The following is a 25,332-nucleotide window of genomic DNA, read 5'->3' as shown; positions in this document are numbered from 1 at the left end:
GAATCCCAGGGATGGGGGAGCCTGATGGGCTGCCATCTATGGGGTCGCACAGAGTCAGACACGACTGAAGCGACTTAGCAGCAGCAGCAGCAGTTCTAGTAGGAAATGACATTTTGGGGATTCTGAGCTAAAAAGACTAGTCTGTTCCCTTGGCCAAAGAGCTCACTTCCCACAGGCTGCCCCTGGGGCCAAGGGAGTTCTCATTCCTTGCTGCGTAGCTGCACACTTGGGAGTTGTGGCGCAGGCATTGAGAAGCTCCACCCCAGAGAAACCACACGTGTGCACCAGGGACAGGTCTGTGAGTGTTCCTGTAGTACTGCATGTGAAAATGAAAACATCAGAACCCTGATGTCCGTTTGTAGTTGAATGGATAAATCATGTATATCCTTCCAATGGACTGCTGAATAGAGCTGCACTCATTAACACAAATGAATCCTGGAAATGCAGGATTCATGGAAGAATATATGTAATATGCTATTGTGATAAAGTTAAAAAGCAAGCAGAAATAATATTTAGAGATACTTATCTGTGTGGTAAACTATTGAATAACAAAAGCAAGGGGTTAGTGAACACAGTCGGGAGGGAGGCAAGGGAATGCCTTCTGTGAGGAGTGCACCAAGAGCATCAGCAATATTGGAAACGCTTTCTTTTCACAGTTGGATGCTGAGTTCATGGGTATTCCTTTTATTATGATTTTATAACTATATACACATATGTAAGGCATAGACTTATTTGTATCAATTATTTTATTAAAGCGAAAAGTCTGTTACATCTAAAGGGGCTTATGTGTAATTCCCTTTAATGGAAGAGAGCACAGCAAGTTCAAGGGACTCAAAGACTATGAAGCTAGAGGAGGACCATGGACCAGGAGGAGGCTGGGATCATTCAGGGCCTGGTTGACCGCATTAAGTTTTTCAGGATAAGATGTTTTGTCTTCACCCTCGAGCACTGGCAGAATATTGAAGGACTGTAAGCAGGATGATGCCATGTATCAAGCTGGAGCCTGGAGAACACAGAGGGCCCTGTACACACCTGAACTACTTCTCTTCGACTTGGTGCTTGGGATTTTGTTCCTGAAAAATTACTTGTGGGACCATCTAGAGGCCCAGGGTGATGGAATCATTCTCCGGAGAGGATTTATATTTCCTTCTGCCAGTTTCCTCCAAGAACTGCCAGCTTGTGATCACGTTCATCCCAGTCTAAGGCCCTAGTGTAGTGGACTGTGTAGATGTTCTGAATCAAAGCTGCTGGCTTTTGTAAGGCTTGGCTTCCTGGTTTATCCTGGTCCTGAGGTTATAACCCTTCAGGTACTATCCTAAACGTGAAGGTACGGGCTGCCGTAGCAGGCGCCCTATCTTGGGTGTGCTGTGGGAGACGTCTTATTTTCCACACTCTGCAGGGCCACCAAGAACGGCACATCTGGTTTACGACAGATATCCACAGGGTGAAAGCAGCTCTGAGTGTTGGGCTTATTTCTCTTGAGTTTTCAATTTCTTACAGATTTTCCCCCGGAGATTAGTTTATGTCATGTTAGATTTTTGGTGATTTTAAGAAAATCTTTTTAAATATAGTTTTTAAAGTTATCTTCCTTAGAAGGTTTAGTCATAATTACCTACATCACCATTACCAGAGGCAGAAATATTTTCTGTATTTTTATACAGTGTCTTTTAGTTTCTCATATGAGCAAAGGTAAAATTAGTATATTTACTGTTTTCTATACCCCTTTTCTCTATCACTCAATTTTAAGTGATTGTATCTTTCTTAATTTTTGCCTTGTACTGTTAAATATACTCATCACTCTTGTTACTTTGACATTTTGAATGATTTTATCGGTTATCTAATGCTAGTTGAAAACCAGAATTATTTATTATTTTTCACAGTTCTGTAGGTTGGTTGGGCAGTTCCTCTGCTTGTTTTCCTAGACTTCTGTGACTTCATTTAGCTTGACAGTTGGCTGGGCTGAAAGATCCTAGGCTTCACTCACATGTCTGGCCGTTGCTGCCCACTGTTCACGCGAGTACTTAGGTTTTTCTCCACATTGACCAGATCCGCTTCCTTACATGACGGGGTCAGGGCAGCATTTCAAGAGCAGAAAGGTATAAGCTTCAGTGCCTCTCAAAACCTGAGGTCTTGAGCTTGTACACCATTACGTTTGCCACATTCTGCTGGTGAAAGCCAGTCGAAAGTTTAACCTCAGTTCAGGGAGTGGGAAAATAGGTTCCCACTTCTTAATGACAGGAACTGAAAAATATTGCTGACTGTGTCTCTCACAGTGACGTTTGTCCTTACTAAAAATAATGTGGCAGTCAGTGCATTTAGACTACAGTCCGCCTTCTTTCCCCATTCCTCATATTTGTATCATTTGTACACTCTTGGGAAATATATCACATTTTGTTCTGTTACTATATATATTGTTACACTTGTTTCAGTCTTAGACCTGAGTTTGTTCATGTACATATACACATACTGGAGAAGGAAATGGCAACCCACTCCAGTGTTCTTGCCTGGAGAATCCCAGGGACGGGGGAGCCTGGTGGGCTGCCGTCTATGGGGTCGCACAGAGTCGGACACGACTGAAGCGACTTAGCAGCAGCATATACACATACACACATCGTGCGTATAATACACATATGTACCTGTCTGTACGTGTGTGTATACTGTTGTGTAAGTTTAAGATGTGCCGCATAATGATATACAAATTTATTGCAAAATGACTACCATAGTAGGGTTAGTCACCTCTCCTAATTGCCTTTTTTGTGTATTTGGTGAGGACATTTAAGACAGACTGTCTTAATAACTTTCAAGTATATTATAACAGTGTTTTTAAGTATAGTCACCATTATTGTACATTAGCTCCAGAACCTACTCCTAACTGAGAGTTTGTACCCTTTGACCAGTATCTCCCTATTTTCCTTACCTCCCTGCTTCTGGTAACCAAAACTTTCTGTGAGTTTGGCATTTTTAGATTTCATATATAAATTAGACCATACACTATTTTTCTGACTTAACCTCAATTAGCATAATGGCCTCAGGGTCCATTCCCGTTGTCACATGGCAGCATTTCCTGCAATTTCTGATTGAATGATATTCCAGTGTATGTGTGTGTATTTTCTTTATTTCCACATGTTCTGTATCCATTCATGCACTGTATGTGTGTGTATATACACATACACGTATATATGCACACACATATCTCCATGTGTATATATCCAGATCCACCACATTTGTAAAGTCCATTCACCCGCCAGTGAACACCTAGGTTGTCATTGTAGGTTTGTCCATTATCTCTTGGTTGGCTGAAGATGATCTTGCAGGTCAGGCAATTGGAGCTGTCAGAGACCGACTATGAATCACATGCGCTTTGCTCCAGAAGTCCAACCTAATGTTAATCTCAGAACCTTACGTAGCTACCTGTGAGACAGGGCATCTGACTAGAGACAGCAAATGAGACGTGGCAGTTTACAGTACAAAATGGGATCAGAGCTAGTACTGGAAACATCTGTATGATTCACAAATCACATTACTGTTGACGCAAACCACCTCTATCATCTGAGGTACACTGCTGCACAGTGCGATAGTCCGTATTAATAATAGTGATCTTTAGTAAAGATCGTTGGGGTTCATTTTGTTTAAGAAGGTTTGGAAGCTTGTGGCATGTTTTAGGAAAATTGCCGTTAAACGTTATTAAAACATTTAGTGAGTTAAGTTTTTCGTTTTTTGGGAAATCATTTCTTTGGACCTGTTATTTCCTAGATAGAGACATACCAGATAAATGTGATGCTGCTGAAGTTTCTACAAGAACTTCAGATAAACTGTGTTTTGTTGATATTTTAATGTATTTCAAGCTTATTGCCGTGGGTGAAACAGTTTCTTGTCTTCAGTTGCAGATTCCTTGTCCTGTTCTGTAATGCAAAATGTTCAGCCTCCCAAGTCCAGCCCAGTAGTGTCCACTGTTGTGTCAGGAGCCTCGTCGACTAGAATGCCTCCTGCTGCAAATCGTCCAGTGGAGCCTGTGGCCTCTGTTACACAGCCATCAGAGCTATTACAGCAGAAAGGTATTTGAGAAATACGTTATACTAGGTATAGTACATACATACGTATGTGTACATGCTAATTCAAATAGGTCATTTTAAAAAATCAAACTGAATAACCATAATTTATAGAAAATATGAAAAAACTAATTTATAGTTTCTATTCAGATGATTATGTTTTAATATATTCCAGCCTCTGTTTGATTTTATATATTGTAGAATTTTGTTAAATCTGTCATGTATTTTATATAATTGTAATCAGTTTACATAATATTTTGTATTTTGCTTTTACATGTGTTAAATTATGCAGTTCTCCATATATGTCGTATAGTTTTGTAATCGTGATGACTAATTCATTGTGTCAGTGTATTACAATTTACTAATCATCCCTCTATTATGGACCATTTCATTTCTTTTTTTTTTTTTTTTTTTTTTTTTGTAGATTATTGTTGTTTCTTCTAGGATAAAACACCCAAGATTTCCTTATTTAGTGAATTTACATATCCTCTTTGATGACTTCTTTGCTTGTCTTTATAATTAATATAAAGTAACTTTTGACCCAGTTTTGAGAATGAGAGGATGAAAATGAAATTGTAAGCCACACTCTTTCCTTGTTGACAAACAATGTGGTTTATTTGTTTGCTTGTTTAATAGTCTGCACTCACTTAACACCTGTTAAGTGACAGGTGTTCTTTTAACCCTGTCTCCCCACACTGGCTTTTCTTTTGGCAGTATTCTTGATTGTTTTCTGTCTGGCTAAAATTGGAGATCTGTTGATGTTTCAGGTTAATATACTGTACTTCTCATTTGATGAGAGAGAACTGTTTTGGGGGATGTGTGCCTTGTGTTCCCATCATAATCATTAGTAATGTTTTAGGCACTGTATCACTGTGTGATGACAACCCGTCACCTTGAGTCTGAAGAACGCTTTTTTGTTTTGAAACTTGGGAAAAGCAACATAAATCCTTCGACTTGTCTCACTGCTCTTACCTGCTAAGTGTTCCTGTGGTCAGCAGAGGCTTAACTATCATTTGATTGGATTGTACATTATAGATTTTCTTACTCTTTTTTTTTTTTTTTAAGAAAAGCCAACTGCAGCACCAAAGGGTGTGTCCATTGTTTCCCAATAAGGAATAGAATCTAGTTATTACAGCATTTACCTTCAAAGTGAGGGACTATTGGGAGAGTTTTACTTATCATGAGTAGAAGAAACTTAAGGAAATGGCAACCCACTCCAGTGTTCTTGCCTGGAGAATCCCAGGGACGGGGAAGCCTGGTGGGCTTCCGTCTATGGGGTTGCACAGAGTCGGACACGACTGTAGTGACTAAGCAGTAGCAGTAGCAGGAGCCCTAACTAAATGAGTGGTGTGTTTCCTAACCATTGGTGACCACCTTCCAGATATTACATATCTTGCTTGTTTGGGCCCTTTACATTGCCCCCACTAATTTATTTTAATCCCTTTATCAATTCTACTAGGTAGACATCCTGGTTTTACAGATGAGAAAAGTGACATTCACAGCAATTAGGTAACTTGCTCAAGATTATAAATTAGGGAGTAGTAGAATGAAAGATCTTTAACACTCACCTTCCTATCTTGTGTTGTCTCTATGAGGCTGAATTATTGTTTTTGTCAGCTGTTATGCTCTTATCTTACTCAAGATAACGCTCCTTGAATAAGTAACAGAAAAGATAATACTGGAGACATTTGAATTGCAGCTTTTATTGTTCTGTTTTCTGAAGTAGAAGGTTGGCTACTGAGAGGTCTCTGCCTTTGGATAGGTTTGGAACACACCCAGGTCTGTGTGAGCTCTGGCACCAGGCGTGCTGTGCACATAGTGGTTTGTGGGCCTGGTACTTGGGGCAGTTGTGTAGCCACAGCTGTGTACGGTATGCTCTGGGTCTGATACGACTTCTTGAATGTTGATACTTGAAAGAGATTAGTCTTTTTCTCTTGTGAATGAACAATGTTGCCTGCTGTATAACAAAGAATGGGGCAGCCACCAAGGCACTGTAGCTGCCCGCCAGCAGTCAGCCCTGAGGGAATTCAGGACAGGCAGTGGGGCCGCCTGCTGCCTTGCCCTAAACCACCTAACCCTAAACCGCTGCAGCGGTGTGCCTGAGGGAGCTCGGAAAGGGAAAGAACTGGACGTTGGCCTCCATAGAGGCGGTGCATATCAAAGGAGTGATTTCAGTGCATCTTCCCGTATGTAGAAAAGAGCTACATCCATTAACTGGTTTTCTTTAATTAATGGTGATCTTTTGATGTTCCACCTGCCTGGTCTTTGTCTCCAAAACCTCTGTATATCCTGGCTCCTCCCTTACCCCTTCAGAACAGCCCCTCAGAGCTGTCTGAGATACCTGGCCTCCAGGCTTGAAGTCCTCAGAAAGCCAGCCAGATAAAACATAGTTCTCAAGCTTTAGGTTGTGCTTTTTTCCCAGTATTTCAGAGATAGCCTTTCTTAGTTATTCTCTCAGCAATTTTTACTGGTTTTTAGAGGAGAGACTTTTTTGCTTGCGTACCTCCTAAAATTTTTTTGAAGGAAACTAGAACTACTTGAACATTTTTAGATCGACATCTAAAATTTTTCACCAGAAGTTTAAATACTTGCAGTTATATAATTTTCAGTGTACTGCATATATTGACTTTTAAAACAAAGATGTTGCGTTTTTCGTTGTATCCACTGGGATGAAGTCTGTCATCCTTTAAAAAAAATAGTGAAATTAGCCCTTCTTTAACAATTAGAAAGTTTACATTTTTCCTTTTTCTTCTTAATATCATATCTCCTCTCTTGAATGTAGTAAAAATATATACTTAAGCTAGAAACTTTTTAACGCTCCCATCATGCTTCTCTGCTACTATATATATATGCATATGTGAATATATATGCATATGAAGTTCTAAAATTTGTGTTATTGTCTATAACCACAGGTGTCTCAGCGTTAACACTTTTTCTTCTTGATTATTCTATCAATACAGTTATTTTGAGTTTCTAGTTGGTGAAGATAATAAACATTATGAATTTTGGTGTTTTTTAAATGGAAAGTACCTTTTCATTGGAAATACATCTTTCATTGAAGTTAATGTCTTTCCCTCCTCCCCACCATAGCTTTCTGTACCTGGGTTGCATATGGTTCATTATTAAAATAAGATAAATTTTAGAAAAATGTCATTTATAGTTGTTTATTTTTGTACAGATAATTACTGAGAAAATTTTGTTCATGTAAGGTAGATAGGAATGGTATTGGAAGGGTTTTATTAAAGTAATATTGTTCTTTTAGGTTTTTTAACCTTCTGAGCTTATTTTCCCGGTTGTAGATAGCTGGTAACATTATTTCATGTAGCAGTTTACAGTTTAAAAATACCTTTAGGTTTTATTGTCTCACTTGATCATCATGTGAAGCAGACATACCATATATTTCTTCTATAGAAGAGAGAAGTTGAGGTTTAGAGAGATGTTTGTTTTACTGAGTTAGCAGTTATTCAAAATACTGTAAATTTCATTATACTGAAGCGACTCAGCAGCAGTATAATATCGCATACTTTTATCTCACAGGTAGTATCTCTGCATAACCTAATTGGCAAAGGCAGTCCTCATTTTCAAACCAGTGAGGCACATTTTATTCTTTGTCAAATAGTCTGATTTAATTTTTAATCCAATGAAATGTGTTCCTAAAGTTTCAGGAGGTATCATAATTCCACTGAGAAATAAATTTCATCTTCTGTCTCATAAGCCAAAATTACTAAAAGCTGTCAAGTTTAAATGTCAAAGTTATTCTTTTTTATAGTAAGTTATAAAAACTAGCCTGCAGAAGGCAATGGCACCCCACTCCAAGTGTTCTTGCCTGAAGAATCCCATGGGCGGAGGAGCCTGGTAGGCTGCAGTCCATGGGGTCGCCAAGAGTTGGAGATGACTGAACGACTTCACTTTCACTGTTCACTTTCATGCATTGGAGAAGGAAATGGCAACCCACTCCAGTGTTCTTGCCTGGAGAATCCCAGGGACGGCGGAGCCTGGTGGGCTGTTGTCTATGGGGTCGCACAGAGTGGGACGCGACTGAAGCGACTTAGCAGCAGCAGCAGCAGCATAAAAACTAGACAGTGAATCAATATGCTGTTACTCATTGCCAAATTTGAAACAAAGCATTGTAATATGTACCTAATATTAGGCTATTTGTGAAGCCAGGCTTGTCTTAAAAAACATTGTATTCCTGTAAAATACATGCATAGTGTCAGTCTCACCAGTCACGTCCAGCTCGCGACCCCACGCTGTAGCCTGCCAGGCTCCTCTGTCCATGGAATTCTTCAGCCAAGAATACTGGAGCAGGTTGCCATTCCCTTCTCCAGGGTATTTGCAGGCAGATTCTTTATCTTCTGAGCCACCAGGGAAGCCCCAAATATATGTCTAGTGTTTATCAAACTCTGTTATTTGACCTTTTTTTTAGTATTTAAATAGGAATCATGCATAAAAGTTAAAAATAATTCCATTAATTTCATCAGACATAGTAAAAATTTGTACATGTACAAATATATATGTAGTATGTATATGTATTTTATAAAATATATATACATATATATACTATTAAGTACTAATAGATTTATTGTTGTTTAGTTGCTAAGGTGTGTATGACTGTTTTGTGACACCATGAACCTGTAGCTCGCCAGTCTCCTCTGTCCCTGGGATTTCCGAGGGAAGAATACTGGAGTGGGTTGCCATTTCCTCCTCCAGGGGTTCTTCCTGACCCAGGGATAGAATCCATGTCTCCTGCATTGGTGGGCAGATTCTTTACCACTGAGCCACCTGGAAAGCCCAGTTAATAGGTTTACCCGCTAATAAATTTTTTGTTGTTGGTTTTAAAAGAAGGTAGAAGGAAGTAAATATTGTATAAAATAGAAGGAGATATGAAATGGTTATAATTATTATAAATATTTTATGATAAAATGTGTTGTAAAGTACTTTATTGAATATCTCATAGACTTTGAGAGGAATCCAGTGTATCTTGAAAAAGACTGGTAGTCCTAGAAAATATTCTACTTGTTTTTAAAGGAACTGGCATTACTCAAAATATTGCTCAGATTGGTGGAAGGTTCTTTTTCTAATGACTTGCCCTAGGGATAAGTATTAAGAATAGTTGAAAATAATTGTTTTCATTTAAATATACACAAAAACATGTTTTGAAGTTCAATAGTGATTGTAGCGAATACTTGTGTAGTATTTACTGTATTTCAGGTTCCATTCTAAGGTTTAAAATGTATTAATTCATTTAATCCTCCCAGCAACCATTTGAGATAGTCATTGCCCTGTCTTACAGATGATATAAATGAGGAACAGAGAGGTTAGTAATTTGCCCAAAGACACACGGCTAGTAAGTGGTATTTCCTGGAATTGAACTCAGAGACCCCATTTTATCCATAATGTCCTGCTGCTTTGTCTGTTTAATATTTCTTACTGTTTTTACTTTGTTCTCATCGAACTCTGAAAAGCAGTGGCTTCTTTGATAGTAGTGATTGGGTCCTGCATACGTGCAGAATCATTAAATAAATCATTATTCCCACTACCCTACTTTTCAATATTTCTGAATTACTAAAGCCAACCCTGTTGCTAATATGTTTAATTTTTAACTGAAGCATGTATGGGAAGGTAAAAGAAAGTCTGTAGATTTAAGGTGCCTTGATTAATCATTTAAAGAAGGAGGAAACTTTCTTATATTAAGATTTAGGATAAGGGAATGTGTTTCCTTTATAAGTTGAGAAAAAGCCTGTTCTTAACACAGGTGCTTTCTTAGATGGATAAAGTACAGGAAAGTAAGTACTGTGGAAAGTGATTCCCGTAAAAACCATTCTTTCGTGAGAACCCTTGCAAAGTTCTCTAGTGTATGTGCTTAGAAGACTAGGTTAGGAAAGGTAACAGTCGCTCAAAAGTCTGAGCTCTTGAATTTAAAAAAGCTAGCCTCCCCAAGGGATTTATTTTCTCTTTAGACTGGTTTTATTTATTCCCAGTGTAACTGTATCTAGGGAACAGTAGAGATGCCCTTTATTAAGCAACTCCAACTCTCTGAAGAGAATACTTTAATGACAGGTAGTTTAAAGAGAATGTCTTCTTTAAAGATATTGGGGACCTGTTAGTAACAGGTTCTTTATCATGTCATTCAGTCTGTGAAATAGTGTTCTCCCTCTTGGTTTTCTAGATTTATACCTTGAAAGCTCTGACAGTGAAATAGGAATGCGGCTTTGCTTCCTTGTGTGGTGGTGGTGGTGGTGGTTGAGGCGGGAGGGCCATGTGCACTTCTACAGTGTACTGTGTGCAGTCTAGAGCAGGGCATTCAGTGTGGAGTGATTGCTCTTCTGGTTGTTTTCCGTTTCCAGTTTTCTGGACTGATTGTTTTTCTTACCATTCTTCTGTGGATTAAATAGAATGTTATATTCTTGTACCATTAGTATTCCTAAACTTTTTACAAAGTTTAGTTAAACGAGCAAAGAAAGGTTAAATTCAGAGTAGATTGAGTCATAATTGGGAAAGAGGTTAAATATTGATACATTCATCTCTAGAACTTCTCAAAAGAGATTGCCTCTTTTTAGGACAGTAAAATTAAATATGTTGTGTGACATTCAGTTAATATAATATGTTGACAACCATTGACTGATCTAAAATGATATTATAATAAATAATATTACTGTTCCATCTTATTTTTAGGTTTGTTCCGTGCATTAAGTAGTTGCTCTATAAATTTTTTTTTTTTTGCTTCCAATTCAGCATTGGATATTTTCCCAGTAATACGTGAAACCTGTTTTTATTCAGTAAATCTGGAAAAAGAGGAAAATATTTGTCTTATAACACATATAGTTTTGCCCTATGCTTTGACTCCTCTGATTAGATACAAAATCAGCAGTCTACACAGTCATGAAAAAAATGGATTTTCTTCCTGTTTTTTGGCCTTACCTTAGCACAGTAGATAGAAATTTCTTGTTTTCTTCTTTCTCTTGTTTCTTATTATATACATACACATACTTGTACTTTTTAAAGTGCAGTGCTAATTGGGGTTTTGAGAAAGTATTTCATGTTTAAAAAAGTCCTTAAATTGAAGAATTTTTCTATAAAATATTTTTACTGTTAGCATGTCTAAATATAAACTTCTTAGTCTATTTAACCTAAAGTCTAATATTAGTCAAATTTTCATTTTAACTAGGCTTTTATTAGAGGAACTTGCCACTCTGAATTGGGTCTTTCAAGGTATCAAGTTTATTTTTTGTGTTGCCTGAACTTACTTTGCACTGATTTTTACTTTTTCAGGTGAATTTGTTATAACTGCCATTTTATCTGTATTTAAAACATATTTCAGCAAAGCTAGCAGATTTGTCAGTGACGTCTTTAGTCATGAGGATCAAAGCTTTACTCATATACAGTTTAACTTTCTTACTATACACATGAGTTATGTTTCTCCATGCTAATTAGGAAGGTCACCTGGAAAAAAAAAAAAAAAAAGCATGAGAGGACTACCACATGATTTTTTAGTGAGGCAGGGCTTCATTGTACTTCGAATATTGTGACATGTTCTTGAAAATCCACGTTATGTTTCTGGGTTATTTTTTTTCTTTTTGAAATTGAGCTCTAAGATTTTTCTTTGTAAGGATGTTTATTCTTATTTATGAAGAGTATGTATTTTTAAGTGTATATATATATATATATGTTTTAAAAATTTTCCCTCTTAAAAATTTTGTGGATCTTAGTTTTTGTCCTGATTTTGCTAGAATAATTCAATAATGAACATACGCAGCCAGCTTTTTTGTTTGAAAGGGAGGTATTGTACAGTTACCAGCTGTGCCTTTTCCATAGGCTGCCTTCTCTTGCTGTATCTCCCACTGCAGACCAGTCTCCTTCACTTAATTCAGTCTCACATATAGGCAGTAGGCTGATACTGAGATGATTTGCTGTCTCTGAAAATTCACTTTAATTGTCTCACTTGTAGGACCACAGTTAATAAGCACCCCCCCTCTTTTTTTTTTCTTTTGAGCATCTCCTCTGAGCAGAGAACTATGCTAGATACAGTTCTTTTCTTTAACTGTCATTCTTTTTCCGTTATGAGAACTGAGTTACCATCAGGGTGGCATTAGCAGAAGGAAGGTACTGAGGATTTGTATGTGTGTTGTATGCTGTATAAATTCATTTCAGTAGAAATGATCACTGCTCACCAAGAATACATGGTCCCAAAGGAAGTATACTACAAGGGCCCCAAGGTCAAAGGAGGTAAACATGTGTAGAGCTCAGTAAAATGTTCAGAGAATATCGGTGGAGTTTCCTAAATATTATTGATGTCAGACATGGTGTTTTGTTTTGTTTTTTTTTTACACTTAAACTAGTTCATATTAAAGCTGCTTTTACTAAACTGCTTCGCAGAGATTTCTAACAGTTTCAGTTTTGATTATAAATTAGCTAATATTAATATGCATGCTGGGGTGTTCTTTGGAATGTCAGAGTTCTTTCTCACTTTTGATGCAATGTCAAAATTTTATTTCTCATCTTTCCTGTTGGTTTGACTCTTGTGTTTGTGCTTTCCACTTTACAGGCATGCAGTATGGTGAATATGTTAATAATCAAGCTAGCTCCGCACCAACTCCCTTGTCATCAACTTCCGATGATGAGGAAGAGGAGGAGGAGGATGAGGAAGCAGGTCTGCTTTAGCTTTACCCCAGTTCTTGAACTTTTTCCTACTCAAGTTTTCTTTTTATGTCCATAGTCTTACTCGTCCTTAAAACAATGTGTCTGCAGATTTAGCTCAATAGATTGGTTTGGGTTATAGAAGGTGGGGGTCACTGGAGGTGTTTTGCTTATTTGTTTTGTGTTTCCTCTTTTGGACATCGTTACCATTTTGTAAGTAACAATGCATTTTTCATGATGACAGAGTGCTTTCTTCTTTCAGAAGTTTATTTTCTCTCATGCCACATGCTAAAGAATGAGTCCTGACTGATGCTTTTGGCTGATGATTGCTGTAGCACCCTTTTAGGAATGTTTTATTTTCTGCTTTGCATGCTACTTTGGGATAATCAAAATGAATCATGTGGGTTTTATAAAACTGATATAAAAGTTGGAGAGCGTTTCTCTGAGGTCTTTTTTTTGTGGCCCGTCTTGTCATATATTTTGAAGACCCCATATTTGTAGTTGTTTTCCTACTTCATGAAGCAGAAGTTCACATCTTGCTAGTGGAAGGAATTGTGCATGTGATGATGTGTTGCAGCCTGTTTAATATCTTTTTCTACCTTTGATAAGTATAACTGCTAAATTTTAAGTAGTTCAGTTGCTCTGTTAATTCTAATATTTTAAGACTGAATCAATAAGTGATGATCTTTCAAGTTATACATGACCACGATTCTCTGTTATCTTTATAACTGAGTGGAAGGATTTGCTCTGTAAACAGTCTGTTTAAATAGAGCTTTCTGTTTCCTTTGCATTTTTTAAACATTCAAATCCTTATGCATGATTTGTGGGGGCAGGGTGAAAGTTAAGGGTTCCAGAAGGATGGTAATTTTTTCTTCCCTTAAAAATCCAGATACCCATTTATCTTTATGAATTTTTGGTAGCTTTTTATTTTACATAATTTCAGTCTTACCGAAGAGTGGAAGAAACTACCATATATACTTTACCAAGATAAACCATTTTTGCCTCATCCTCGCTATATACATTTTTTCCTGTGTCATTTGAGTATAAGGTGGAGATACCATGAACCTTTACCTCTACATATTTCAATTTGTATTTACTGACTGTAAGGACAGTGTCTTATGTAACACAAACATAATATAGTTATCAGGAAACCAGTCACTGTTACCTTAATATCTGTTATACAGTCCGTAGTCAGATCTTAACAGTTGTCTTAATAAGATCTTTTATAGCCGTTTCCATGGCCTAGGATCCAATCCAGGGTCATGGTGTTGAATTTAGTTGCCATTTATTTAGACTTCTTCAACCTACAACAGTCCCCTAACCTTCCTTTATTTTTCTGACTTTTGATTAAATTGAAATCACACATTTTTGGCAAGATTACCACTGAAGCAGTGTGTTCTCAGTGCCTCCTGTCAAGAGGCGCTGATTTGTTCTCATATTGATGATATTAACTTTGATGACTTGATTAAGATGGTGTCTGCCAGATTTCTCGGAGAAGGCAATGGCACCCCACTCCAGTACTCTTGCCTGGAAAATTCCATGGACGGAGGAGCCTGGTGGGCTGCAGTCCATGGAGTCACTAAAAGTCGGACATGACTGAGCGACTTCACTTTCACTTTTCACTTTCATGCATTGGAGAAGGAAATGGCAACCCACTCCAGTGTTCTTGCCTGGAGAATCCCAGGGACGGGGAAGCCTGGTGGGCTGCCGTCTATGGGGTCGCACAGAGTCGGACACGACTGAAGCGACTTAGCAGCAGCAGCAGCAGCAGCTGCCAGATTTCTCAACTGTAAAGGTACTTCTCTTTTGCCTTGAAATTAGTAAGTAATTTGTGGCGAAGTTCTTTGATACTATTATAAATATCCTGTTCTTTATTAAACTAGCATACATTAGTTTGAACATTCTTCGGAGATTTTCCAGTTCTAACATTCCTTCTTTGTTTATGAGTTCAGGTTTCACTGTGAAGAAGAGCTTTCTCTTCTCCCTTACTGATTTCTTTGGGTTTATAATGACTCATGGATTCTTGTTTTATTCAGTGGATAATAATCCATTACTGTCATTAGTTATTCTAATAGCGTTTTGTCCTCAACCTGGCCAGCAGCAGTTCCTTCAAGCTGTCTTTTAAAAATGTTCCCATGAATCTTTAAGCACTTATTTTAAGTCCGTTAAGTCCTCATTAAGATGTTCCTAGCTCATCTTGTGTTTGAGCGGCTGCATTTCCTTCAGTCCTGGTACCTGTAGTGGAGAAGGGCATTTTAGGAACCAAGATCTTAGTGTAATTGATGGCCCTTGCTGCTGATAGGCCACTGCTCCCAGGCCCTGATATTCTAATTATTTAATGCATGTGTTATTCAGATCCTACAACTGTCTCAGTTTTTAATCTTATGATCCTAATTTTACACAGTTCAAAAATGTGTTACTTTGTGTAATGTTGTCAGCCTAAATTGCCCTGTTTTTGTTCTCCTGAACAATTAGGTGCATTGGTTGGAAATCCTGTTTCCTTCGATGGAAAAAAATCAGAAAATCAAAAAGATTTAGCATTTATGGCTTTTCTCCTGTCACCTTACATTATTTAACTAAAGCTGTGGCTTTTTGTATCATTTCTTCTAGATTCAAACCCCCATTTTGTCACTTACTAGCTTTGTGACCTTAGACAAGTTTTAAACTTAGACAAGTCTTAAACTCATTGAGTCTCAATTTACTCATCTTGTCAGTGGAGAATAATAGTAACAGTTACACATGGTTGTTTTGAGGATTGAAGGTGTTCTCTGTCAAGAGCTTAGAACAGTGTCTGGCAAATGCTAAAATCTCTCTAAAAATTAATTGTCATTAATAATGTTGAGAGCATGTTCTTAGTTTTATTCTTCCCTACAATCCTGCAATGCAGAGATAATTGGCTCCATTTTGCAGATGAGTTGATTGAGATGTAAACAACGCATTTGCCTCAAACTAGGTCTCTCTGTCTGCTGAGAGGTATGAACAGCGTAGTCTTCATCTCCTCATAAGAACATGAAGCCCTGAAGTAGAGGGGACTAAAGAGCACATGCAGTGCTCACCGTGGTGTTGCTTAAGTATTGTCTTCCTCCTTTGCCTTTTTATCGTGTAGCAGGATAATAAGGGCTTCCCTTGTGGCTCAGCTGGTAAAGAATCCGCCTGTAATGCAGGAGACCTGGGTTCGATCCCTGGGTTGGGAAGATCCCCTGCAGAATGGAAAGGCTACCCACTCCAGTACTCTGGCCTGGAGAATTCCATGAACTGTATATAATCCGTGGGGTCGCAAAGAGTCAACACGACTGAGTGACTTTCACTGTTCATACTAAAATAAAATAAGACTGTATTATGGACATTTTTCCTAGGATGCTGGTGTTATCTCCTTATGGTTTGTAAATAAAAATCCTGTTTTTGTTGGTTTCAAATTAAAGGGACATTCTGAGTGAGGGGAAAGAAAAAATAGAAAGGAAATTTAGCTTTAAAATGATTTTTTAAAAGTCCTGGTCAGTTACAGTATTTTTCCATATGTAAAATGGTAAAAGAAAGTGCCTCAAATTGGTGTGGAGGTTACATATAAGTAGCTCTAAGAAGTAGAGAATTTGGAGTGTTCTATTTGTTAAGTGTTTCAGTAGTGTTTTTTTCCTATAATCATTAGATTCTTGTGTGTTTAGTTCATGTGAAATTATGCTCCAATTTTGGAAAAATTTGTTAAGCAGTAGTAAAATATCAACTAACAGGTTTGGAAATCATAATATTAATATTCTTTATGCTGTGCTGTGTGTGCTTAGTCACTCAGTCATGTCCAGCTCTTTGCGACCACGTTGACAGTAGCCCGCCAGGCTCCTCCGTCCGTGGGATTCTCCAGGCAACAATACAGGAGGGGTTGCTATGCCCTCCTCCAGGGGATCTTCCAACCCAGGGATCCAACTCAGGTCTCCCGCACTGGAGGCAGATTTTTTACTGTCTGAGCTACCAGGGAAGCCCGTGTATATTCTTTATAGTTACAGTTAAAGTGACTCTCCATTTATTTTAGCTTTTCATTTATTAAAGCTTATGGTTTGCTTGACAGTGTGTCTGTCTAGGAGTCAAGTACGGGGGTATTTCTTTAAAGCTTTCATTTCTTTTCCCAAAGCTTTCAGATTTAAAAGAAAATTTTAATTTCAGTTCTGATTTTACATTAAACCATCTAATTATATCTTTAAAATTACATGCTACAAATAGGCTTCCTTTTTCAAGTTTCCTTGTTAAATGCATACTTGGAAACTGAAATAGGATTTTGTACTGGAGACAGTCTTATGTTTTGTTGGAAGCTTGTGAAAGTTCAGAATTGTTAGAGAATAAACTTAAATTTAAAGAAAGCAGATAGCAAGCTGCTCATAATGGTTATATCTTAAATTCCTCACTAAGTTTATTCAGGTCCAGATATTCTCTCCTTCAGTCGTTAGTGCTAGAGTGGACCTTTGGTGGACAAATACCGTCATACCTGTACTAGTAAGGGATACTAACTTGAAAATGGGAGTGAAAAGTAACAAGCAGTGAACTGAAATTGAGAAGTGAGATAAAGTGAAAAGGAGGCGGGGGGTAAAAAGCCAAAGCCCAGTGCCAGCCCTAGTCCCTGGAAGACACTAACATTCTGTCACCTGCTCCCCATACGCCCCGTCACCTTTCCTCTAGGGAATTTTCAGGTTGGGAAGAGGCCGGAGGACAAGAGGAAGTTCTCTCCCATAATGTGACAGCTTGATGCTTTATTTTGTAAATAATGTTAGAAGAAAAAAACTTTTTTTTTTTCATGATGAGTTTTAAGGTGCTGGTCAGTTTTTACTTGACTTTCACACAGACTAATTATTCAGTGCCAGGCACGACCTCAGAGAGAATATGTTTTTGGTTGGCTTGGTTATTTTAAAAGGTAATGCTGCATTTTGACATAGAACAAGTTAAGTCAACTCATAAAGAACAGGACAGTATTGGCCTTATTTCTAACTTCCAAAGAAAATTCCTTTTTTTTTTTTAATAGTTCAAGTGTATCATGCAGTATTACTAACTATAATCATTATGTGCTATACATTAGATTCCCAGGTCCCTAGAAGTTTTATAACTGGAAGATTTTCTTCTTTGATCAACATCTTCCCTTTTCCTCCACCATCCTAACACCCCTTGCCAAAGAAAATCTCTAAAAGAGTTCAATCTGACTTTCTGTCTTTTTGATAATTTTATTTGTTTTTGGCTGTGCTGGGTCTTCACTGCTGCACAGGCTTTTTCTCTAGTTGCAGAGAGGAGGTCTGCTCTCCAGTTGCAGTGCACAGGCTTGTTGCGGTGGCTCCTCTTTTTGTGGATCACGGGCTCAGCAGTTGCAGCGCAGGGCTCGGTAGCTGCTACTCATGAGCTCCAGAGCACGGGCTCAGTAGATGTGGCATGTGGGCTTAGTTGTTCTTCAGTATGCGGGATCTTCCCAGACCAGGGGTTGAATCCATCTCTCTTGCATTGGCAGGCTGATTCTTTTACCACTGAGGGAAGCCCCAATCTATCTTTCTCACTAACTGATGTACTACTATTTGATTATTTTAAAAAGTAAATATCTTCCAACTAAATTCAGTACATATTTAGTATATTTTTAAAATTTTAGAAATTGAGTACATATACTGGGTCTGTGAAGGAAGTAAAATGATACCAATGCCACTAAGAACAGTATTAGTTTGAGGGTCTTCAGTATTCATTGAAATCAGTCAGTTCAGTTGACAGTCATGTCTGACTCTTTGTGACCCCATGGACTGCAACATGCAAGGCTTCCCTGTCCATCACCAACTCCCAGAGCTTGTTCAGACTCATGTCCATTGAGTTGGTGATGCCATCCAACCATCTCATCTTCTGTCGTCCCCTTCTACTCTTGCCTTCAGCCTTGCCAGCATCAGGGTCTTTTCCAAGGAGTCAGTTCTTCACATCAGGTAGCCAAAGTATTGGAGTTTCAGCTTCAGCTTCAGTCCTTCCAATGAATATTCTGTACTGATTTCCTTTAGGATTGACTGGTTTGATCTTCTTGCAGTCCAAGGGACTCTTAAGAGTCTTCTCTAAAACCACAGGTCAAAAGCATCAGTTCTTCAGTCCTCAGTTTTCTTTATAGTCCAGCTCACATCCATGCACGACTCCTGGAAAAACCATAGCTTTGACTAGATGAACCTTTGTTGCCAAAGTATTGTCTGCTTTCTAGGTTGTCTAGGTTGCTTTCTAGGTTGGTCATAGCTTTTCTTCCAAGGAGCAATCGTCTTTTAATTTCATGTCTACAGTCTCCATCTGCAGTGATTTTGGAGCCCCCCCAAAATAAAGTCTGTCAGTTTCCATTGTTTTCCCATCTATTTGCCATGAAGTGATGGGACCAAATGCCATAATCTTAAGTTTTCTGAATACTGAGTTTTAAGCCAACTTTTTCACTCTCCTCTTTCACTTTCATTAAGAGGCTTTTTATTTCTTCTTCGCTTTCTGCCATAAGGGTGGTGTCATCTGCATATCTGAGGTTATTGATATTTCTCTTGGCAATCTTGATTCTAGCTTGTGCTTCATCCAGCCTGGCATTTCGCATAATGTACTCTGCATATAAGTTAAATTAGTAGGGTGACAATATTGAGCTTTGACGTACTCCTTTTCCTATTTGGAACCAGTCTGTTGTTCCATGTCCAGTTCTAACTGTTGCTTCCTGATCTGCATGCAGGTTTCTCAGGAGGCAGGTAAGATGGTCTGGTATTCCCATCTCTTGAAGAATAGTCCCCAGTTTGCTGTCATCCACACAGTCAAAGGCTTTGGTGTAGTCAATAAAGCAGAAGTAGATGTTTTGCTGAAACTCCTTGCTTTTTCGATGATCCAGTGGATGTTGGCAATTTGATCTCTAGTTCCTCTGCCTTTTCTAAATCCAGCTTGAACATCTGGAAATTTTCAGTACATGTACTGTTGTACTATTGAAGCCTGGCTTGGAGAATTTTGAGTATTACTTTGCTAGTGTGTGAGTTTAGTGAAATTGTGTAGTAGTTTGAACATTCTTTGGCATTGCCTTTGTTTGGAACTGGAATGAAAATTGACCTTTTCCAGTCCTGTAGCCACTGCTGAGTTTTCCAAGTTTGCTGGCATATTGAGTGCAGCACTTTAACAGCATCATCTTTTAGGATTTGAAATAGCTCAACTGAAATTCAGTCACTTCCACTAGCTTTGTTTGTAGTGATGCTTCCCAAGGACCATTTGACTTCTCATTCTGGGATGTCTGACTCTAGGTGGGTGATCATATCATCATGGTTATCTGGGTCATGAAGATCTTTTTGTATAGTTACTCTGTATTTTTGCCACCTCTTCTTAATATCTTCTCCTTCTGTTAGGTTGATACTATTTCTGTCCTTTATTGTGTCCATTTTTACATGAAATATTCCCTTGCTGTCTCTAATTTTCTTGAAGAGATCTCTAGTCTTTCCCATTCTATTGTTTTCCACTATTTCTTTGCATTGATCACTGAGGAAGGCTTTCTTATCTCTCCTTGCTATTCTTTGGAACTCTGCATTCAAATGGGTATATCTTTCCTCTTCTCCTTTGCCTTTAGCTTCTCTTCTTTTCTCAGCTATTTGCAAGGCCTCACCAGTCACTTGCCTTTTTGCATTTCTTTTTCTTGGGGATGGTGTTGATCACTGCCTCCTGTACAATGTCACGAGCCTCTGTCCAAAGTTCTTCAGGGACTTTGTCTGTCAGATCTAATCCCTTGAATCTATTTCTCACTTCCACTGTATATATAATTGTAAGGGATTTGATTTAGGTCATACCTGAATGGTCTAGTGGTTTTCCCTACTTTTTTCAATTTAAGTCTGAATTTTGCAATAAGGAGTTCATGGTCTGAGCCACAGTCAGCTCCTGGTCTTGTTTTTGCTGACTGTATAGAGCTTCTCCATCTTTGGCTGCAAAGAATATAATCAATCTGATTTTGGTCTTGACTGAACTGGGATAATAAAACCAGTTATTTTATTGTTTCTCTGAAAAATGTTTTGAGTTCTGAACAACCAAATTATAAACAGATTAACAATGCTCCATATGTGAGCTTGATGGAAAACCCAAGAAGCTCACAGTCTGATTTGGAATATAGAATGGAATTACAGTCAGTCCTGTGTTAATCGTGGTGCTTTATAGGAATACATAGGAGAATCTAGAACCAAATGTAGGGTGGAGATGACTGAGAGGGTTCTGGAGGGCAGACAGGGGAACCTGAACTGAATCTGAAAGAACTTGGAATTGAGCAAGTGAGGGACCTCGGGAGAGGCAGAGACACTTTTTTGGAACAAAGCAAGAAGCATGAGAGATAGTGGCATATTTGGGGAACTTTAGCGAGTTTGGACCTATTGTTTGCAGAGGGGAAGTGGTAAGAAGATTTGGAATGAAGGTGAGTAGGCTGGATAAGATCTTTAATAACCTCACATTTCCTCGTAAGTAGTTTGAGTTTTATCTTTAAGGTAGAGGTGAAGGAATTTACATGGGAAAATAACATAACCAATTTGTATTTTAGAAATGCAAGTTGATTTTCATTAACAGAAGAAATTGATTAGCGCTAGAGGCTTTTTGAAATAAGGAATAAGCTAGTGAGAAATAAGACTAAGGTAGCAGAAATTTGGAGGAGGGAAGCATATTAGCAGAGTATTCCCGAAAGAAGGGAACCATTTTTACAAATCAAAAGAAACTTGGTTAGCAGTGATAAATGTGAAGTTTGGGTTGAGGCTTGAGAATAAATGCTTGGCTTTATCAATCAGGAGGTTTTGTCTTGTTCTTTCTTTTCCTCTCTTTTGTAGCGGTTTTAGGATAGGAAGAGGGAAGAGAAAAGATGAAGAATGTTTTCTCAGTCTTTGGCTAGTAACTATTTAGTTTATATCTGTTATAGCTCTTTAATCTTAACATTACCCCTGTGGAGTTATAAAATCTGTTGTTACAAATAATAAATCACTCAGAAATGTTAGGAGTCTTGTCTATTTTCTCTCGGGCTTCACTTATAGCTCAGTTGGTAAAGAATCTGCCTGCAGTGTGGGAGACCTGGGTTCGATTCCTGGGGTGGGAAGATCCTCTGGAGAAGGAAATGGCAACCTACTCCAGTATTCTTGCCTGGAGACTCCCATGGACAGAGGAGGCTGGTGGGCTGCAGTCCACGGGGTCGTGAGAGCCGGACACGCCTGAGCAACTAAACTCCACCGCCCGTTTTCTCTCACCTGCTAAGTGGCAGAGGTGGGATTTGGCTTACACTTTTTCTGTGTTTTATACATGTTATGAGGAAATGCAATTTCAAATTGCCTCGTTCATTTCAAGTTGAAAAATATTAATAAGTGCATTTGACTTTGTTGACCCAAGCAGAGAGAGTGGCTTAAGTCTTTTTTAGAAGGCTTTAGTGTACCGTGGTTTGTTTTCCCCCAACTTCACAGATTCTGAGCTATTTACTTGACCTTACTTCTGATTCAGCTCCTGCTCTTTTTCAGCTTCTTGTCTTCTCTCAACCCGTGACATAGAGCCAGTAAAAGAATGAGGAAAAATGTTCTCTGAGTGTTACATCCATTTGATCTCAGAATATTTATTATCAGTAGCTGTACTGTGAAGTCACTGAGGCAGACTTGATGTAACGTTTAAGAGTGGCTACAAGTGCCAGAACTTCTCATTCAGCTAAAACTAGTTTGGATGCAGAAAGCAGTATTTTACTTGGTATCATGGTTCCAAATATCAATACAGTAGCATGGCTGCCTCTGTGTACTCGCAGTATGATAGGGCAGCATAGTGTGATTACTCTGCAGTACAGTGTATGCTTACAGTACAGCTTGGAAAGTGCAGGAATTTGTCCCAGCCCCTTTTCCTTTAGCAGCCGTAAGTTCGCTTTCTATGGCTGTGAGTCTGTATTTTGTATGTAAATTCATTTGTATTATTTTTTAGATTCTCTGCATAAGTGATACCATACAGTGTTTGTCTGACTTTACTAACTACAATTTTCCCTAGGTCCATCCATGTTGTTGCAAATGGTGATATTTCATTCTGTTTTTAATGGCTGCTTAGTACTCTTACATATATTTATATATCACACCTCCTTAAGCCAGTTGCCTGTTGATGGGCACTTGGGTTGTCTTCATGTCTTGGCTGTTGTAAATAGTACTGCTATGAACATTGGGGTGCACGTATCTTTTCTAATTAGAGTTTTTGTTTTTCTCTGGGTGTATACCCCCAGCAGTAGGATTGCTGGATCATGTGATAGCTTTGTTAGTACTTTTTTAAGGAACCCCCATACTGGTGTCCATAGTGGTTGTACCAGTTTACATTCCCATCTACAGTGAATGAAGGTTCTCTCTCCACACCCTCCATAGCATTTCTTATTGGTAGAGTTTCTGATGATGGCCAGTCTGATCAGTGTGTGGTGATACCTCGTAGTTTTGATTGGCATTTTTCTAATTAGTAATGTTGAGCATCTTTTCATGTGCTTATTGGCCATTTGTTTATTTTTTTTTGTAATAAATGTCTGTTTAGATCCTTTGCTCATTTTAATTTGATTATTTGTCTTTTTATTGTTGAGTTTTTTTATTTAAGAGCTTATTTAACAGTTCTGTAAATATTTTATTTACAGAACTTTATGTAAGAGTTCTGTAAATATTTTGGATATTAGTGAGTCACTCAGTTGTGTCTGAGTCTGTGACCCCATGGACTGTAGCCTGCTTTGTTCCTCTGTCCATGGAACTCTCCAGGCCAGTATGGAGTGGGTAGCAGTTTCCTTCTCCAGGGGATCTTCCCAACCCAGGGATCAAACCCAGGTCTCCCGCATTGCATGGTGTATTCTTTACCATCTGAGCCACCAGGGAAGCCCAAGAATACTGGAATGGGTAGCCTATCCCTTTTCTAGGGGATCTTCCTGACCCAGGAATTGAACTGGGGTCTCCTGCATTGCAGGAGGATTCTTTACCAGCTGAGCTACCAGGGAAGCCCAAGTTTGGATATTAGATCTTTATTAATCAGATATATGATTTGATATTCTCTCATTCTGGGGTTATCTCTTAACTTGCTTGATAATATCATTGGAACACAAGTTTTTAACTTGATGAAGTCCATTATATCTATTTTCTTTCTTCTGTTGCTTGTGCCTTTGATGTCATATCTAAAAATCTATTGCTTAATCCAAGGTCGTGAAGATTTACTCCCATATTTTAAGAGTTTTAGCAGTTAGGTCTGTGATAGTTAATTTTAATGTAAGGTGTAAGAAAGGGATCTAAACTCTGTCTTCATTTCTTCATCTCCTCCTCCTCTCAGCCCTTGGCAACCACCAATCTACTTTCTATCTCTGTGGATTTACTCTTCTGGGTATTTCATATAAATCATACATGTGACCTTTTGTGTCTGGCTTCTTTCATTTAACATGTTTTCCAGGGTCATTCATATTGTGGCCTGTATCTGTACTTAATTCCTTTCTATTGCTGAATAATATCCCATTGTATAGATACACTGCATATAGTCCATTTTGTTTATCCATTCATCTCCTGGTGAATATTTGGGTTTTGGTTTATTGTTTTTTAGTCCTGTTACTTCAAGACTTTTGACCTTACATATCAGCATGCTGCTTTAGATATAAATTCACAAATACAAGGAACAAAAAGGAAGAGCCTATACTTCCCACTCTTAATTAAGAGTAATGACAAAAATATGCAACAATTTTCTAATTACCACAAGAAAGCACTTTGTATTAGTGTCTTTTGCCTGTTATTTATTTTATAGGCTTCATGTTTTGTAAGTTGCTTAATATCCACTGCCTCATTTAAGCATCACAAGAACATTAACAAGCACACATAGGGCATTTAAAAAATTGTTCTTGTTTTTCAGGAGAGAGTATTACTGATGGTTGTCACTTACCCAAAGTTGTGTAGCACTTAAGTGGCAAAGTCTAATGTAACTATAATCTTTTGCCTCTAAATTACTAATAACAAAATGTTCCTACACAAAGAATTTTAGCTATTATGCTCTGAGTCAGTACACTGAATTCTTGCCGTTAACCTAAATTATTCAATGAAAGATATTGTGCATACTTATTCTTTTTATATCACAATTGAAAATTAACCTAAAATATAGTTTTAACCCCAGTTATAATATTGGTATTAAGAGCTAGGGATCATCTCTGTAACTCAGGATTTTGTTTTCTGGTGAAAAAAAGCCAACACGAGAGGGGCCATATGCATTTTCAGTTTTATTCAGTAGTATATACTTTAGTGTATCTATGTTAACTATAGGCTTTCAATAAAGTATTTGTTGAGTGAATAACTGAGAGGATTTATATTGTATTCTACTATCTGTGTGACATTACTAAATATTATCATAAATTGCCACTGAACATTCCAATTAATCTTACAAGTTTTGAATGAACACAGTAATAAAAGTTTTCATAGTCTAGCACATATTTAATAGAGTACCACTTATTTTTGTTATCTTATTAAAATCACAGATATTATTTAATCTTTATTGAGCAGATGAATAAGCCAAGACATAGAAAAGCTTAGTAACATGCTAGGTGGCAACCCAAGCCAGAGATTCCTCTTATGTGGGTTTCATACAGCTGTACTGAGTTATAAAAGTCATTAAAATTTAATTATCTTAAAATAACCTGATATTGATAAGATGTATTTAATAA

The 25,332-nt window shown here is 38.0% G+C and overlaps 1 protein-coding gene across 3 annotated transcripts in view; it reads left to right on the top strand.

Moving 5' to 3' along the window:
- Nucleotides 1-25,332, top strand: part of SEC24B (SEC24 family member B) — a 65,986-nt gene that overhangs the window by 7,211 nt on the left and 33,443 nt on the right. For 2 of the 3 annotated variants that reach the window (XR_826914.1, XM_010858549.1), the window contains exons 2-3: nucleotides 3,882-4,055; nucleotides 12,595-12,699. Coding sequence is in view for 2 of the 3 variants with exons in the window: in XM_010858549.1 (XP_010856851.1) it covers nucleotides 3,882-4,055; nucleotides 12,595-12,699 (279 nt within the window). In the remaining variant the exon portion in view is untranslated. The remainder of the gene's footprint in view (nucleotides 1-3,881; nucleotides 4,056-12,594; nucleotides 12,700-25,332) is intronic. The other variant, XM_010858550.1, reaches the window with a different exon arrangement.

This window comes from Bison bison, unplaced genomic scaffold (genome assembly GCF_000754665.1).
Source record: "Bison bison bison isolate TAMUID 2011002044 unplaced genomic scaffold, Bison_UMD1.0 scf7180017864389, whole genome shotgun sequence".
Taxonomy (NCBI): Eukaryota; Metazoa; Chordata; class Mammalia; order Artiodactyla; family Bovidae; genus Bison; species Bison bison.
The sequence above is the reverse complement of the archived record's forward strand: the minus strand, read 5'-3'. Positions and strand labels throughout refer to the sequence as shown.